Source organism: Piliocolobus tephrosceles, chromosome 4 (assembly GCF_002776525.5).
Source record: "Piliocolobus tephrosceles isolate RC106 chromosome 4, ASM277652v3, whole genome shotgun sequence".
In the NCBI taxonomy this organism is placed as follows: Eukaryota; Metazoa; Chordata; class Mammalia; order Primates; family Cercopithecidae; genus Piliocolobus; species Piliocolobus tephrosceles.
In genome coordinates, this window is record NC_045437.1 from 142,314,021 (window position 1) to 142,332,404 (window position 18,384).

The window sequence follows — 18,384 nt, forward strand, 5'->3', positions numbered from 1 at the left end:
GTAGCTGGGACTACAGGCGCCTGCCACCTCGCCCAGCTAGTTTTTTGTATTTTTCACGCCCGGCCGAAAAGGCTTTCTTACACCTACCTATATCCTTCACTGCCAAAGTAGTACTACCCTTCAAGGATGTGTTCAAATAACACCCTCTCCCTGTAACTTCTCCCATAATGGTTTATTTACAATTACATCATCGTTTTTGTTAATAAATAGCACTTTCCCACCTGGAAAGTTTGTCCTATATAAGTTCTGAAGACACATGAACAGCAAAAGTAAGTAAAAAACATATACTTACGTACCTAGCCAAGTCAACTAAACCAACCTTGCTAAACACCCCACAATCAATATCTCTCCGAAGACAGCTCTTTACTCTTTGTCATTCTGGGTCTGCCCTTTTACTGCCACAAGCATTTGGAAGCTTTATTTATATTTTTAACTCAGAACACCTGTTCAATATTCACTGCTTACTCGGGGCTTAGCAAATATATTGAAACTGGCTCAATTTATGAATTCTGCATATTGAATGTAAAGAAACTCTTTGGGACTCAACACATATACACTACAAGGAAATCTGAGAGATTAATTAAAATAACAAGTAGAGGAGACCAGGCTTCAGGTCTCCACTCCTGAGACAATGTGATTCAGTGATTTATTGATGGAGAGAGAAAAATGCGTAACAAAAACAAAAACGAAATAGACTTGCTCCTTTTTGAGATGAAAGAATCTTAGAATTTCTTGGACTCATGTTCTCAGTTCAGAAGATAAATCAAAGTGGTAGGATCAAGAGACACTATTGCTTCCATGATGCTCAAAGTGGCTAAAGGTGGAGGCCAAAGAAGTAACCTGCTGTTATTAACCTAGCCCATTAAAGGCTTGAATTATGTCCTAGTTAGATGTGTCATCTCTATTAAGAAATATCATGGCACTACGTATCATATCATGGCACTACAACAGGTTTAAAATAATGAGTCATTGGAAATAATTTCTGTGAAATAGTATTACATAATATGACCCAAGTTAATGCTAAGTTACATTTGAATGGTACATGAATAATTATTATTGTGTTCACATATGTTATGTTATTAGACTCCCATATAAGTCTGGGTTGGATATTACCTATCATCTCCATTTTATAGAGGAGGAAACTGGCCCTTAGAGAAGCTATATAATTTGCTCAAAATCTCATAACTAGTGAATTTCTGGAATAAGTCTTAAAAGTAGATTCCTGGGTTCAGAACTCATTTTCTACAATGGCACCATTTTCATGTGAGTCTGCTGCAATGATCAGTAAGCCTCTCATCACCAGTTGTCTTGGTTCTCTACCCAGATCCCTCTTCTGGAACCCCGTCAGGTCAAGTTCTACATTGGTCATAAATCTGAGGAATCCATTCACTGATCTTGGTTGACAAGGCTCAGCTAGTAACCCAGGTTCTTTAACAGAGAATGACTTTGTTAAGAGTGTAGAATTTGGTGGTGCAATTAATGGAGATAGGGAGAGAGCTAACAGAACACCTGCTGTGAATCTACCTGTTCTCTGTTGGAAGTTGTTTACATAAGTTTCCTTAGAGGGAAGATCACTAGCATTCTCAGGCACTAGAATGAGGATCCATGTGTATATCTTAAGAATCAGACAGTACAGAAGCTGAACTGTCCCTGATGCTTTGGCCATGGTTGCTTTATCTCCAAACATGGCTAACTCTAAGAGGCCACATATATTTTGATGAATGAAGAACCAGAGACCTCCATTGTGTTCAGCCTCAAGGGGCAAACTTAGCTAGTGATCATCAACTGCATTGCCATTTCTAAAGGAAGGGCAACATTTGCACTTCTCACTATGCCAAACATTAGGAAATAACTTAGTTACCAGGAATGAAGATTTTAACAAAACATTATTTATGACCTTTGGCTTTGACTGTGCAAAATGGCATTTTCAAAGAGCCATTCTATGGCTGTATGATAAGACACTGGCAGTTCCTCTGGCCTTTTGCATTCATGGGCTGGAAGGCACTCTGTGACACTAATGAACGTAGCACCTACAGCCTGAAAAGGTTGGAATACAGAGAGCTTACTTACATTTATTTCCCTGTAAATCAGTAAAACAGCCAGAATCTGTTCAGCTGGGCTGCTATGGCGATGGGAATGATGATGTTGCCTAGAGAACATAGTACAGCAATGTTTAAAAGCTTGGGTTCTGAAGCCAGTGAATGCCCTTGTCAATCATAATTCCATCATTTCCTATTTGTGTTGAACAACATAGTCTGTCTTCACTGAACCTCGTTTTTCACAAGTGAGAAAAAAGAGGACTCATCCATTAACTTATTACTTTTGGTTTTTGGTTTTGTGAACTCCTACTATGTTCATTACTATATTAGATATTAGGTATACCCTAGTAAACGTTATAAACACTGTCTTCAAGAAGTTTCCAAGCTGGTGATATTAAAAGGTCTGTATTAATAAGGTTGTTTTGGGATTTAAATAAGATCATGATGTAAAGCATTTAGTAAGAACCTAGTATCAGATATTCTTTAATGAATGTTAGTAAACTCAGGAGACATGCAAGAACTATCTTAAAAACACCAAAAGTGGTCGTTAACTGCCACTATTACTCTTCCAGTAGTAACTTTATATAACTATTATGTTTACTGCTTGTGTCAGTTATTTTGGGAGGTTATTGTTTGGGAGGAAAGAAAAACAGACCCAAAAATGCAAGTATTCTTGCATTTTAACATTCAGCCAAATGGAATACAACATTTTACTTATTATATTATTGCCAATAGGTGACTTTTGTGCCTTTATATAGATAAGGGCTAAAATGATGGCATAGTTTCCTAAAAATTGCGGGTGATTTTTGTCTTGCAACAAATAGAATTTCTATTGTGGTTTTCGCTTTACTTTGCAATAAATAATTGTAAAAAATGTAATTGGTCTGTGACATCCAGAAATCTTTAGATTTGTGAATCACTGGTTCAATATTTGAGGTGTCTTCTTTGACTAAAAGTTTCTGTCAGAAATGCTCTTGATGCTTTGCTTTGCTCTTCATGGAAGCTGTCCCAGAGGAAGTGGAAATATTCATCCCAGTTAAGCAACGTAATGTGCTACTCCAGCCTGCATTACATTCTCTGTAAAGTGGGCCCCTATGTGGACTGTTTTCCTGGTCAACGTAATACTATTTTAGTAGAAAAGTAATTTCCTTGAGGGAAAAAGTCCTTGTGATCAAAGAGGCCTGAAGATATTAGAGAAGGTATCTTTAAGAAAATACCTTAAAAGCAAATATATTGATGCTTTGCACAAAGCAAATATTTTTGAAATCGTGGCCAATTTAATTCCTGAGAACACCTACTTCTTTTCTCCTTGTCCTTCTAATCTTTTCTCTATTTTGTCATATATTATGTATACACAATGTATATAATAAAGATATAGTTTAAATAGTAACGATAATGACAATACACATGCTCATAAGTCTTATCACTCAGTTTACGAAAGAGCACATGTACTCTATCTTTTTTTTTTTTGAGATGGAGTCTTGCTCTGTCACCCAGGCTGGAGTGCAGTGGCACAATCTCGGCTCACTGCAGCCTCTGCCTCCTAGGTTCACACCATTCACCTGCCTCAGCTTTCCGAGTAGCTGGGACTATAGGTACTCGCCACTACGCCCAGCTAATTTTTTGTATTCCTTAGTAGAGACGGGGTTTCACTGTGTTAGCCAGGATGGTCTCGATCTCCTGACCTTGTGATCCACCTGCCTCAGCCTCCCAAAGTGCTGGGATTACAGGCGTGAGCCACTGCACCCGGCAGCGTTCTATTTTTAAAGTGTTTGTATGCCTCCTCTCCAGCTGCCATTCTTCACTGCTACTCAGGCTACCAGCTCTCCTCTAATTCTATTTCCATCTTCCTCTCTTTTAGGAAGGACACTCATGCAGCCACAGATTCTAGAAACATTTCTTCATCTGTGGAAGTATTCAGTTGGTTTTGTTCTCTGGCCTTGGCTAAATAATACTGGTCTGTTTTGTAATTTTCAGGCAATGTAGAATTCAGTAAGGGCCTCTTTGTGCCCTTAGGATATTACATATGTGGTTTTAAATATATTTAGCCTAGAGTTGGTTTTGATGTTGTTTTCCCTGAGAGTAGAGTTTGTTTGAAGTTGTTTACCCTGACAGTTTAAAAATTACATATATATTTCAGGTGTTGCCTACTATGTGTCAGGCAGAAGAGAAATGAATACTTATTTGAGACACAAGGATGAACAAGACCCAATTCCTTGCTCTTACAGGGCTCGAAACCAGAATATATAACTAATTTTATATTATTTCTAAAAAACACTGAGGATAATTTTTAAAATACCCTTCCAGAAGCCCTAATGGAGGTTTGTGTCTTTTCATTTCATTGCAGTCAAGCCACTCTGGTGACCTCTGTGGCTGTCCCTGTGATTATCTACTCTAACAGGAGGCTCTCAGTGCTGTATCTCAGGATAGGGTCAAGTGGGAGTGGTGGTTGTGATAAGGAGGGGTTGCAGAAAATACTAGGAAGTGCCAGAACCTAAACTAGAACCACCCATATGCTTACGGGACAAACTTATTACAACTACAGATTTTTGTTATTATATTTTAAATCTACCTTTTATTGTTAGCTAATTACATGCCAGGCACAATATTATGTGCTGTATACATATTAGTTCACGCTAATCTGGAAGGAACTGCTATTGTCTCCATTCGAAATGCAGGAACTGAAACTCAGAGCTTAAGCCACAAACTCAAGGCTACTTAGAAGTGACCAACCTAAATTTGACCCCAGGGCTTTCTCTGCCCAAAGCCCCTTAATTTTTAACCATTATATTCTACAGCCTTCACAAATAATTTTAGTTTGACAGGGAGGACAAGTTAATGTCTAAAGGGTGTGGCAGCAAACAGATGGTAGTTCAAGCAATTGGTGGGCCTCAGAGATGTATAAGAAACACTGGAGCCCAGACAGGCAACCAAAACAGAAGTAGGGTGGCCAGTGTTTTGAGGGTGTTTGCCACTGAGCTGCTGCTGTTCTAGAAATAGTAAAGTGGAGAACAGAGAAGCAAGGAGCACAACCTAGAGGTGCAAAGTACCAGAGGACTAGGCTCCTGGGCTCATTACAGAGGCAGGGGCTCAGGCTGGGGATGCAGCAGTAACCAGGAGTTTCACGGGCAGGCAGAATAAGATTCAGAAACTGGGCACAAGGATAGAAAGAAACCCAAAGCCAGGCTTACTCTTTGATTAGTCATGCAGGGCTTCGCTGGGTGGGGCCTCAGTTGTTTTAACCTCCACACCTATTTGTGAGCTTGAAGTGCCTCATGTCCTAGAAAGGAGCACTTCGAGTCTGGCAACTGGGAGTGATGCACCAGTTTCCTGAACTCTCCAGAAGCATCTCGCAGAACTCCAGTAGCCTTTTTCCTGTTTTAAAGCAGGTGCTCTTATAACGCTTAATTTTATATTGACTGCTATGTTTGGATTTAGAGTTCTTTTTAAAAGAAATTCTGAAATATTTTCAGAATGTGTCCATGTGGATGTGTTGTGTTAAGGAACGTATTTATAACTCTGGATTCCATTTCCTTGATTTGCACCCTTATTGTTAATCAACATTCCAAAGTCAATACTTCAGCTTAAAATTGTTCTCTGATGGACATGAGTTACCTGTTTTACAAGGACTGGCTTACTGGATATAGTAATGCATGCTTTGCTTAAGTGTGAGGAAGAGCTAATTAAAAATGAAACAGTGACATTTCTTAGAATTTGTGTAGGCTTCAGTTCTAGCAACAGGTTTTGGTAATTATTTAATTATTTTCATCTTATTTTATTTGTATATCTTTAAAATTTTATGGTAATTTTTTTCATGTTACAAGTGACAAGGATTTTATAAGGTAGTTTTGCAAGAGATGAAAGGAATGTAATAAGGAATCTTGAGCTGTGGGCTGTGCAAGGTAATTGCCATTTTGATGACTCCCCCACAATCTCTGGAAAAGCATTTATTGCTCTCTGTTGCTTGTGTGTTTGTCGATTCTTTGTAGGGAGCTTGAAGAAGCAGAGTTTGGGTTGATGCAGAATGCAAATAGATATACATTCTAATGTTGGAGCTGGGTCAGCAGTGAAGACAACTGACTTCAGAGTTATCTGGGAAAAGACACCATGGTGTCCTTGCTTACTTGTTGACAGAAGCCAAATTCAATTCATTTTAATTTAGCTTAGTTAATTTATAAGGTATTAATTAAACACCTATGGCATGCCAACTGCAAGCCCACAATATGCCAGTGGAAACAGATGGTTACAGAACTAAAGTGAAAATAATATAAAGTATGCTAATTTAGGAGGACCAAATATATAGGAGATGCTTTTTAAAGATAATGACATTAAGGCTGAAAGATGATGTGGAAATTGGTAAGATGGAAAAGTGGGAAAGATAATTGTAGAAAGAGGGATGAGCATGTGCAAAATTTCAGAGTGCAGGGGAGGTTCTGAGACTGGTGGCCAGTCTGGGGCAAAGTGTGGAATGGAGAGAAATGAGTTTGGAGAGTGAGGTAGCTGATATTGATGGGTCTGTAAGCAGTGAGACTCACTGAAGCAACCTTACCAGGGGAATGGATGATGAGGTCTATGTTTAGAAATATCACTCTGAAGGCTGTTAGAAAATGGATTGTGGGAAGTGGGTGGTAGAGAGGATAACAAGGAAGAGTGGTTGGAAAACATGAATTGTCCAACAACTCTTTATGCTGGTTTTCTACATTGCAGTCTCATGTGTTCACTCTGCTTGGAATGATGCTTCTCTCTTTTTTTTCCGTTTCTTTTTCCTTTTATTGTTATTAATATTTTTTGAGACAGAGTGTCTCACTTCATCACCCAGACCAGAGTGCAGGGGAGCAATCTCAGTGCATTTCAGCCTTGACATCCAGCCTCAACCTCCCGGGCTCAAGTGGACTTTCCAAGCTCAATTGATTCTTCTGCCTCAGCCACCCAAGTAGCTGAAACTACATATACTACCACACCAGCTAATTTTTTCTATTTTTTGTAGAGATGGCATTTCACCATGTTGCTTGGGCTGGTCTTTATCTCCTAGGCACCAGCAATCCTCCTGTCTCTGCCTCCCAAAGTGCTGGGATTACAGGGGTGAGCCACTGTGCCTGGCTGCTTCTCATTTCTCAACCCCAACCTCCCCCAACTCCAACTCACTGCTCTTGCCCACCATTTTATTTTGCTGACTTCTATCCATCCTTCAGGTTTCTGCTTATAAGTTACCTTCTCAGGGAAGTCTTTCCTGATTACCCAGTTTGTCTAGTTTTTTCAAACATGTATATTTAAGATTGCTGTAACATAATTCTTCCCCTCTAGACTTAAAGCTCCATGAAGAAAAGACTAATGTTTATATTTATTTGCTCTCTGATTCATTTCTAGCAGCACCTGGCAGAGTGAATATTTAATAAATATTTGGTGAAAAGATGAATGAATAAATTCTAGGTTAATATTTTTAATTCCTTTAAAGAGTTTCTTGGAAGAGCACTTTTTTTCCCTCCCTAAATTCCAATCAACAAATTTAAAGAAAGTGTTTTTAAGTAATGTTAGTGATGCTCTTGCATCATTCTGAAAGTAAAAAAAGAAAAAAGAGAGAAAGAAAAGAAAAGAAACAACAAACACCATTCTACCTGAATTCTGTGGAGGTTAACATGGGTCATTCTGATAGACAGTCTTGTTCTCTAAATCTCTGATGAATTTGCAAGACCAGATCATAGCCTAAAAAGGGTTTGACTATGTTTTCTCTTTCTCCCTCTTTATAGATAATATATAGGTAGGTTTTCATATGTTAAATGCACGTGTGACTCTGTTATAATCTAATGAAAATGTTGCTTAATTTCAATTCAATTTGCTGAGCATGTTTTTATATCAGTTTTATGCAAGATGCTGTACCAAGCATAGGAAATTCCTTCACAGAATATGAACTCCAAGGGGGCAAAACCACATCTACTCTGCTCAACATTGTATTCTCCAAGGCAGAACACTGACATTGACAAAGTAGGCCTTAATAGATATTTGTGATTGAATATATGCACAAATGGATTACAAAGATTTACAAGGCATATTCTCTGGTCTTTAAGAAACTTATGATATAATAGTAGGATAAGCTAAATTTCAAGTCTCAGACCTGAGATCAAACATTAGAGAAAGAAAAATATCAGAGACATCAACTAATATGTGAGAAGTTGCACAACCTTAACAACCATTTTTTACCAGCCACATTTTATAAACATACGGTAGGAAACAGTTAGAGAGCAGTCCCAATCCAGAGCAATTCTCAGTGTCTTAAACCCAAGAGACATCTAGCAAAGCAGTGTTTTCTGATTCTTGTGCCTGAAGGGTCTCTCTTTATCTGTTCATATTTCAGGAATGTTCGATAACTAAGTAATGTACATGGAGTGTTTTCCTAGTCTGGGTAAGAAGAATGCATCAGCTTCAGGGCCTTTAATTTTCTAGTTCCTATTACTAGTCTTAATTGGCCCTTGTTTTTTCCCTAAAATTATCTATTAGACAGCACCCAAAAGTAAAAAACAAATCTAGAAGATTCAACTCAGTTGCCCCCAAAAAAAGAGTCAGGTGCACATTTATTTCCCTTATATCTGCTTTATTCTACAAAGAAATCTACATATGGTGATGAGTAGGCAATGTGGCATAGATAATATGGGAACAGAAATGTGTCTCTTGTGAATAGATGCATTAAAAGATATTTTGGACTCACAAGATAGATTTAACATTTTCCAAAATGTACAAATTTAAGTTTGCCGTCAGTTTTCCTGTGGAGAGAATATAGCAACAAATGAGAAATTCTGAGCCCATAGGCATTTCATTAGCATCCAAACTTCACTAATGAATCCTAAAAATGTATTCAAGTTTCTCTGCTTATTGATGTTTTTAAAAGGAGTGACTGCAATTTAGAAATATTTTTGAACCTGGTGCTGATTATATAAGGATGATGCTCAAATACATCATAATTTATATCCCTGAAAACATTTTCATGATTTTTTTTTAATTTAAGAGAAACATACACTTAGAAGTCTCTTTTCATAAAAATTGTTATTTTTCTTTTATTAAAAAAAGAACCAGAACAATATGCCACATATGTTAGATGCTTATTTTTATTTCATCTATGTTTTTGAAAATATTTTAAATGACCCATATGTTTTTATACATTCCAGTATATCATTCATTATTTCATAATTTTTGAATTAATGTTAATATATCTTGGCGATGATTAGTTTATAATCTTTAAACTACTTTTGGCTATTTGATTTTTTAAGTGTAATTTTTACTCTAGCACCAACATATATTCTGTTGAGACATAATACTCTGAAACACAGGAAGTTCTTCAGATTTTGCAGATATTATCCCCTGTTATCCTAGGCATTAGGGGGCTCTAACATATCCAAGCCTAGTTGCTAAAGCTGAGCAAAAACATGGCTCATTCTACCAGATGTGGATAACATGCTTAGGAGAGAGGACATTCCTTATCCCTGGAAATAATCCAGATGGACTGTGAGACTACTTGGTACCTTTTCTGTAGAGGAAGTTTAAGCAATAGATTATCAAGTGGAAGTTGAACTAGATGACCATATATTTCCTTTCAACTTGGTGATTTTAGAATTCTCTCATTGACTCTTACTTCCAGAATATGTGGGGGATATTGTGATATCAGGCACTCCCAAATTCTACCAACTGGAAGGTTCTGTTTGTTAGAGACAATATGATATAATTCACATATTCCTTAGGCCCTACATCACACCTTCTAATTTGTCTTAATATATACTTTTACCTTAAATATGAAAAAGAAAACATTTTAATACTTACTTAACTTGAGAACAGAAGAAGCAATCATTTTTATAAGTTTTGCCATCAGATCCACAAATTGGGTCATACATATGATGACAAAATCTCTCTTGTCCTGGTGGTAACTTTTTATAATTACTACAGTCAACCTGAAAAAACATATTAAAAACCTTCAACTCTTTCAACCAAATCTTTATTATCAGGATTTAGGATTTTCCAAGCAAGCTCAGAGGGCTGTCAACCCATGTTTCTTACTACAATTGTTGGTTCTCTCATCTAACCCCTTCAAGACATCTCAAATGTAAAGATGTTCTATGTCAGATATAAAATCATGACTGATAAATATCTTCACCATAGTTGGTTCCCAAATCATAGCTTAATGTAAAAATAGATTTTTTTTTCTCACCATACTGGTTGATGTATCAGTTCTTAAAATACATGGCATATTCTCAAATGTAACCATTCTCATGGGAGTACTCAGAAGTGTGATATATTTTCTGTAGGAATTATCCTACTATTTCTGTCTTTCACTGAAAAAGCTCAAGATGAATGCAGGTGTGAAATATAGGGATAACTACTACGATTTTAATGACTAGTACATTATTGACAAGTTTTTTACTACTAATTATTGGTAACAATTTACTTGTTATATACTTCACCAGCACATAGATGAATGTATCTTAATATTGTACTTGGGAACCAGTGTTCTAAATTCCTAGAGCAAAGCCTGTGGAAGTAGGTAGGCAATTCTCAAGAAAAGTTTTTCATATTTTTTAAAAAATCTATGAGCATATAGAAGAGCATATACAGTAAAGTCAAACACATCTGAATGCAAATCCTGACTATGTGACCCTGGAAAAATTATTTACCTCTCTAAGCTTTAGTTTCTTTACCTGTAAAATAAAGATAATAACCACATTGTAGGGTGGAAGTAAAAAATATGTAAATGAAAAGATGTGTACAATGCTTAGCACTACATTGCATGGAAAACACTGAATAAATTATAGGCACAATTTTTTATGTTTTGATTTCTCTTTCAGGTCTACACAAACTCCAGCTGTATACAAAAGACTGCATCTCCACGTCGTTTTGTCCGAGAGGTCTAGGCATGATATTTTATTAATTGTTGAATATCTCTACTTGAATAGCTTGCAATATACTCTAACTTAAAGTTGAATTCTTCTTTCCCTCCAGATATGCTTAATTAATTAATTCATTCATTCATCAGCTGCCATACACCTCCTGTTTTCGGGCTAAGGTGAGTGGAGCTGATGCAAAGATTGGTATGCATGGCAAAATAGCAGGAGAACCTTAGAGGCTAGTGCAGCAGAATAGAAACAGCAGTGCCCTATGGTAAGTATATGCCAGTGTGATTTCAATTCCTCTTCTTGCCTGCTCAAATCCCAGGGAGACAGAGTTTTTGTGATACTCAACATTGTGATGGGAAACTACCAAGCTCATAACTTTCAGTAATCCTTTACATCCTCTCACAGCTACTAAATCATGAAAGATGGCTTGAACTCAGGCCCATCTGACTCCAAAATTTATATCCTTAACTGTATTATTTTCTTTAATAGATAAAACAAAAGACTCAAAGATATAAAAGAAATTTCCCAGGCCCCAGTGTCACATAGTTAATAAGCAACAGAGTTTAGAGTGGGACTCAAATTGAGTACCGACTAAAGATTTTTACTACCACACCTAGAGTTTTTCAACAATACTCATTACTCTAACCTGAGTCATAAATGGAAGGCTAAATTAAAGTCCTTATTTTCTAAGACAGAGAACAAAGATGTTTGTGACTCATTTACAAATTATAAGAATCATGACTTGCCCTTATTGAGTTTCACTATGTGCCAGGCACTGTGCTAAGCTCTTTTCAAATACTATGGCTTCAAGTCTTGGAATAATGTTACAAGTATGTTGCCCATGGCCACGTGATCAAAAAGGTGGAATTAAAGACCAGGGCTTTCTAGCTTTGTTGCTAGTGTCTCACCACCTTGTTCTACTCTCTCCATTTTAGAAAAATCTGCCTACAATTTTTGAAATAAAACCAGTTTTGATACACATAAAGTAAATATTCAAACATATGGAAATTTAATTACTATGTATTATCAAATATTTCCTTACTGCTATTGACTTTAAAATTACATAAAAGTAGGATGGATGTACTGACCATCTTTTTCGTTTGTTGGGCACATTCTACACCTGGAAGAAAAACAAAGACAAGACAATGTTAAACTCTGGAAGAACCTAATCTTACTAGAAAAATAATCTTTGATTTATGCTTTAGCTTTCAGCCTGTCATAAAAATCTTCAGAACTGTGGATCAGCATTGTATTTATCAAATGTTGAAGCTCTTCACACATATCTTTAAATTTTTTTTCTTTTTTGGAGTGGGAGTGGAATCCAGTCAAAGAAATGGAAAAGATGCCATGATGAATGATCTTTTCTACTTCATAACCAGAGCTCAGTAGAGACAGAAGAAATAAGTGAGTCATATTTAGGGAGATCTGCTATTGTGGACAGGTATAGATGATAGATGTTGGAACAGTGGTTGAAAATTCTAGGAAGGCCAATTTTAACTCAATAATAGAAGAATAGCCCATGATGCCAAACAATTGATTGTAATGTTTTATGAAGAAATGAGTTCCCTGTAAATGGTGATATCAAGTCAAAGCAGAATCTGGATGATCATCTCTGTAAAAAATTACACAAAGTATTCTCATGAATAAGCATTTAACTTTAGCTGACTCTTAACATCCACTCTACCCCTGAGGTGATGTGATTTAGCAATTTGTTGGTTGAGGCAAAAGATGCATTTCAAAAAGTTTCCCTTATTATTTATGTGATGAATTACATATATCCCAGAATTACATAGGCAGAAGATTACATGAGCTATTAGTGCAAAGGCAGGAGCAGTATTATCAGAGATACTCACTGAACATGGTTGCAAGTGTCAGAGCCAAGAGTAGGACAATGGCTGTTGCTCTCATAGTACTGAAGTGGCCAAGGCAGTCAGATGTAGGGAAAAGAAGTGACCTGGTGTCTGTCCAGCTCACTTGGATCCTGCCTTATATATTTTCAAGAATTCCTGCCTCAATTGTGAAATAGCAATTTCTAAGTAGTACAACTACAAAAAGAGGTCAGAAATGTCTGCAAGCCACGAGGATTCTTTTCTTGTGAAAGACGGGTAATTGCATATGCCATTTAATAGCTATTCCCAAAACCCAGGCTGATGGATGAAGAATGAGATGGTGACTTTGCTTTGCGCTACAATTACATAGATAATCAGTGGCATTTTTCATTTCATAAAATAACTTGCAATAGACAAGCCACCAATCTTTTGACCATGACTTAATAAGTTTTAATTATTCCTTAATTAAACCATGAGTCATTTGAATTCTTTAATAAAGGCCACAAAAGTGCTGATTCTGGAATGTGCTAGTTTTCAGATCGAGTGACTGTATGAGAAAACTCTGGAAGAAACTTTTGCAGGTTTTGTAGGTAGAATTGGAGGACACTGTTTATATTACTAATGGAAGTATTAGTATCTAAGGCTGAAATTCACATTTATTTCCCTTCAAGAGTAAAGAGATAGCTGGAACTTGTTCTGGTATGATCTGGGGATGAGATCATCATACTCTCTCTGAGAGCTGAAACTTTGGGAATCTTGCAGACCTGAACTAATTGCCAGCTACACCACTCTCTATGTGACCTTGTGCAAGCTGTTTATCCGCTATAAGCCCTGGTTTTTCTAATCTTCATTTGATCATATCATAAATATTAATGAGCATTTACTCTGTCTTAGAGACTATATTTTATCTTGAATATGCCACAGTCCGTGAAAAACTGTGACTGCTCTCATGTAGTTTGCGAAAGACTATCTTCTTTTTTTTTGAAGACAGATTCTTGCTTTATCACCTAGGCTGGAGTGCAGTGGTGTGATCTCAGCTCACTGCAACCTCTGCTTTCCATGTTCAAGGGGTTTTCCTGACTCAGCCTCCCAAGTAGCTGGGATTATATGTCAGCCTCCCAAGTAACTGGGATTACAGGAGCATGCCACCACACCTGGCTAATATTTGCATTTTTAGTAGAGACCAGGTTTCACCACATTGACCAGGCTGGTCTTGAACTCCTGACCTCAAGTGATCTGCCTGCCTTGGCCTCCGAAAGTGCTGAGATTACAAGCATGAGCCTCTGTGCCCAGCTGAAAGACTCTTCACTTCTTGATCAAACTTTATTTAAGGTCCTCTGAACCCTTTTCTTGACTAGGCCTTGGCACTGGCCCTCATTTTGTCTTTGGCCTCCCCAGCTCCCAATTTAGTAAAGAACTTACTAAATTTATTTTTAGTAAAGAATCCTACTAAATCATAATCATCCCCCCCACTCTTGATATCTGATCACCCTTGATATCTGATAAAGTTCCTTGTCCTCCACCTCTGACATATAATTGCTTAGCCTGCCTTTAGCAAGAATCCTCTTAGGTCCATTTATCAAAGAATCCCCCCCTACCCTTAATGTCTTCTATTAAGTAGTTTTCTATCCACTGATCCCCTCATTCTTCTTCTTGGCTCTAAATGCCCACTTGTCCCTGTTGTGTCCAGAGTGGAGCCCAATCTGTCTTTCCTATTATAATAATTCTATTACATTAGTCTTGAAAAATACCTTTCATACTGTTTTAACAAGTGTCAGGATGGCTTTTATTCAATAAGTTTTCAGAATAAAGTTAATAATGACACCATCATCACAAGCTTACTACAAATTTTAAATTTGATTGTCTATGTAAAGCACTTCTCCAGGATCTGGCTCATAGTAAGCTCTCAACTAATGTTATGCATAGTACTTGATGACAGTGATCGCAATGATGAAGATGATGATGGCAACAGTAATCTGGAGGGGGAAAAGGCTCAGAAAGTGCCTCGGGATTATCTTAAAATAAGCAAATGATATACCTTTCTGGCCTTACTAGAAATAACAGATATTGACATGATAGAAAAAGACAGTTTGTGATGGTCAGAGATGTTGAGTAATGACTGGAGGCAATAATCAACTCATTTTAAGTATCCCATTTGGAGGTCAGATAAATACCTGTTAGGACCCCTGCAAAGGTGATTCCTTTATTGAATGAGGATAGCCTTTATGGCCTTCATCCATATATTCAAACTTTTGTTTTTTTACAACAAAATACTTTATTTAATATTAATAGCAATAACAGTAAGCATACTTACTGAGCACGTATTATGCCTTGGATACTATTGTAACTTCTGTAAGTATACTAACTCTTTTAAATTTTAAAACAAGTTAATGAGACAAGTATTATTACAATCAAGTATTTAAAAATGAATGAAGTGAGGTACAGAGAAATAAGTTTTTCAGGGTCATAAGAGTAAGTAGTAGTCAGGGAAGAGGTGGGACTAGACTCCTGAGGCAGAACTTGGACACTGGAACAAATTGGGAACTAGCCAAAAGAGGTCCGGAGCATAAGGACTCCTCCATAAGACATGCCCCTCAGTATGCCATGTCAGTTTACCATTGCCAAGGCAACACCCAGACATTACTGTCCCTTTCCATGGCAATGACCTGACAAACTGGTAGTTACCACCTTCATCCTAGAAATTTCTGCATAAGCTGTCCCTGAATTTGCATATAATTAAAAGTAGGTAAAATATGAGTGCCGAACTGCCTCTGAGTTGCTACTCTGGACACACTGCCCATGGGCTGGCTCTGTTTAACTCAGCAAGGAGCAGTAGCTGTGCTGCTGCTGTATACTGTCACTTCAGTAAAAGATGCTGTGTAACACCATCAGCTCACCCTTGAATTCTTTCCTGCATGAAACCGAGAACCCTCCCTGGCTAAGCCGCAATTTTGGGGCTTGCCTGTCCTGCATCAGTAGAGTTGGAAAATGCTATGTAAAAACATGGCATATTAAACAGATGAAATCAGTGCGCTGTTAGATGAAGTGGGAATGTGGGAATGTGGCAGCCTGGTTTCTTTGTACCCCTCTTTCCACAATGGCCCCTGGATCATGCTCAGGGAGTCCTCTTGGCTACTTGGAGTAATGGGAAGATCACTAGTCCAGATGAGAAGTTCCCAAATTTCAGAATCGAGACTGTGATAAAGTTTTTGTCATTATGAGGCAAAATATGAAAAACTTTTAAATGCTACCAACTCCTTATTTGTAAACCTTATTTAAGACTCCTCTTTAAATTAAAAAAAAAAAATTACTGTGTAAATTTCCCAGTTGGGGTAAAGATGGTCTCTCATGTCCCATTTCGGACTTGAAGTGGGTATAATTCCTTGACACTGAGAGATGACCTTTACTCACTGACTTGTCAGGGAGCATCTCAGAGAGCAAGTTGAAAAATCCAAGTTAATGGGAGTTATTTAGCAGCCTCATTGTCAGTCCCACTTTTCCCTGTATGGTGAGTCCAGCTCTTCACTTTAGTGGAACTTTAGAATAGTCCATGGTATTTTCTGAGGAGAGTCCAATAAAATTACAGATACTGAAAAAGAGGGAGAAAGCCTGTTTAACACTGATATGTTGTTCTTGAGAAATATTTCAAAAAGCCTGGCGAACTTGAGTTACCATTATGTACTACTGCTTTTGCACCCCTTTTCCTATTATAATCTTCCAAATGTCCCCCACTTTATCTGTCGTGAATGCTTATCTAGCACAGATCCTAGAAAAACCTATTGGTATCACTATTTATTTCCATTTGACAGAAGGTAAATGAGTCTCAGGTTAAATCACATTTCTAAGGTTTCAGATTAAACAACTTAATTTGTAATAAGTGTGTGTTGGGAATGGGGTAAGTGAGCACAGCCTCATGATTTACGCGAACAACTGAACAACTCAGCCTGTGTGGCAAATCCCCTCACATTCTCTTTGGCATTTAACTTTCTGAAGTGACTGCTGTGCCTTGAGGTTGCTCTTTTAGAGGTTGACCTCCTTCATAGGAACAGATATATCGTGTTACTAGTACCCACTTTACACAACAGTCAGGAAGAACACATTTTTAAGTTTATAACTTTTTCTTTTGAATGTACTATTGCAAGAATAGACCAAAGAACTTCACATGTATTCTTTGCCTTAAGGCCACATTCAAATTTTGCCATCTGTGCCATTTGCCATCAATGCCTTTATAGAAAACTGACCCCAAAGAGCAAGATGTACTATTGTTATAATGGCCATATTCCTCAAATTGATCTACAGATTCAACGTAATCCCTATCAAAATCTCAGTTGCCTTTCTGAGAAAGAAACTCACATTTTCCAGTATTAAAATTTACTACAAAGCTATAGTAATCAAAACAGTATAATAGAGACTTAAGGATAGTCCAAAAATAAACTCTTGCTTTTATGGTGAATTGATTTTTGAAATATAGTTTTATTTTATTTTTAATTGGCAAATAATAATTGTATACATTTATGGAGTACAACGTGATGTTTTGATGCAGGTATACATTGTGGAATGATCAAATCTGGTTAATTAACATATCAATCACTTCAAATACTTATCATTTTTTGGAGAACATTTAAAATCCACTTTTTTAACTATGTTGAAATATAGAATATGTTATTATTAACTGTACTCATTATGCTGTGCAATAGATCACCAAAACAGACTCCTCTTCTCTAATTGAAACTTTGCACCCTTTGACCAATGTCTTCCCTTTCCCTCTCCACTTCCCGACCCATAGCTTCTGGTAACCACCATTCTACTCTCTCCTACTATAAGTCTGACTCTTTTAGATTCCACATATAAGTAAGATCATGTAGTATTTGTCTTTCTGTGCTTGGTTTATTGCACCTAGCATAGTATCTTCTAGTTTCATCCATGTTGTCACAAATGACAGGATATCCTTCTTTTAAGGCTGAATAATATTCCATTTTGTATATCACATTTTAAAAATTCATTCCTCTGTTGATGGGCACTTTGGTTATTTCCATATCTTGGCTATTGTGAATAATGCTGTAATGAACATAGAAATGCCAACATCTCGTTGACTAACGATTTCATTTTCTTTGGATGTATACCCAGAAGTGGGATTGCTGGATAACATGGTAATTCAATTTTTAGTTTTTGAGAAATTTTTATATCATTTTCCAAAATGACTGTACTAATTCACAGTCCCACCAACAGTGTACATACATATTCCTTTTTCTCACATTCTCACCAATACTTGTTATCTTTCATCTTTTTGATGCTAGCCAATCTAACAGGTGCAAAATGATATATTATTGTGGCTTTAATTCACATTTCTCTAATAATTAGAGATGTTGAGTATTTTTTCATTTATCTGTTGACCATTTGTATGTCTTCATTCAAGAAGTGTTTATTCAGGTCCTTTGCCCAATTTTAATAGTTTTTTTTTTTGTTGTTGTTACTGAATTGTTTGAGTTCCTTGTTTATTTTTGATATATGGCAATTTGATTTTTGACAAGGGTGCTAAGACAATTCTTTGGAGAATCTTTTCAAAAATTCAGGCTGGGACAACTGGATATCCACATGCAAAATAACATAAGATTCCACATATAAAAAGTAACAGAAAAT

General features: G+C 36.9%; 1 protein-coding gene across 1 annotated transcript; it reads right to left on the reverse strand.

Annotated features, from left to right (window-relative positions):
- Positions 1 to 8,611: 8,611 nt before the first annotated feature.
- SPINK9 (serine peptidase inhibitor Kazal type 9) lies at positions 8,612 to 12,871 on the reverse strand. The gene is made up of 4 exons (XM_023226923.2): positions 12,769 to 12,871; positions 12,004 to 12,035; positions 9,849 to 9,976; positions 8,612 to 8,797 (listed from the first exon to the last, which is right to left on the reverse strand). The coding sequence occupies exons 1-4, from the start codon at positions 12,821 to 12,823 to the stop codon at positions 8,752 to 8,754; spliced, it is 261 nt and encodes an 86-aa protein (XP_023082691.1). The 5' UTR covers positions 12,824 to 12,871; the 3' UTR covers positions 8,612 to 8,751.
- Between the last annotated feature and the right edge of the window lie 5,513 nt (positions 12,872 to 18,384).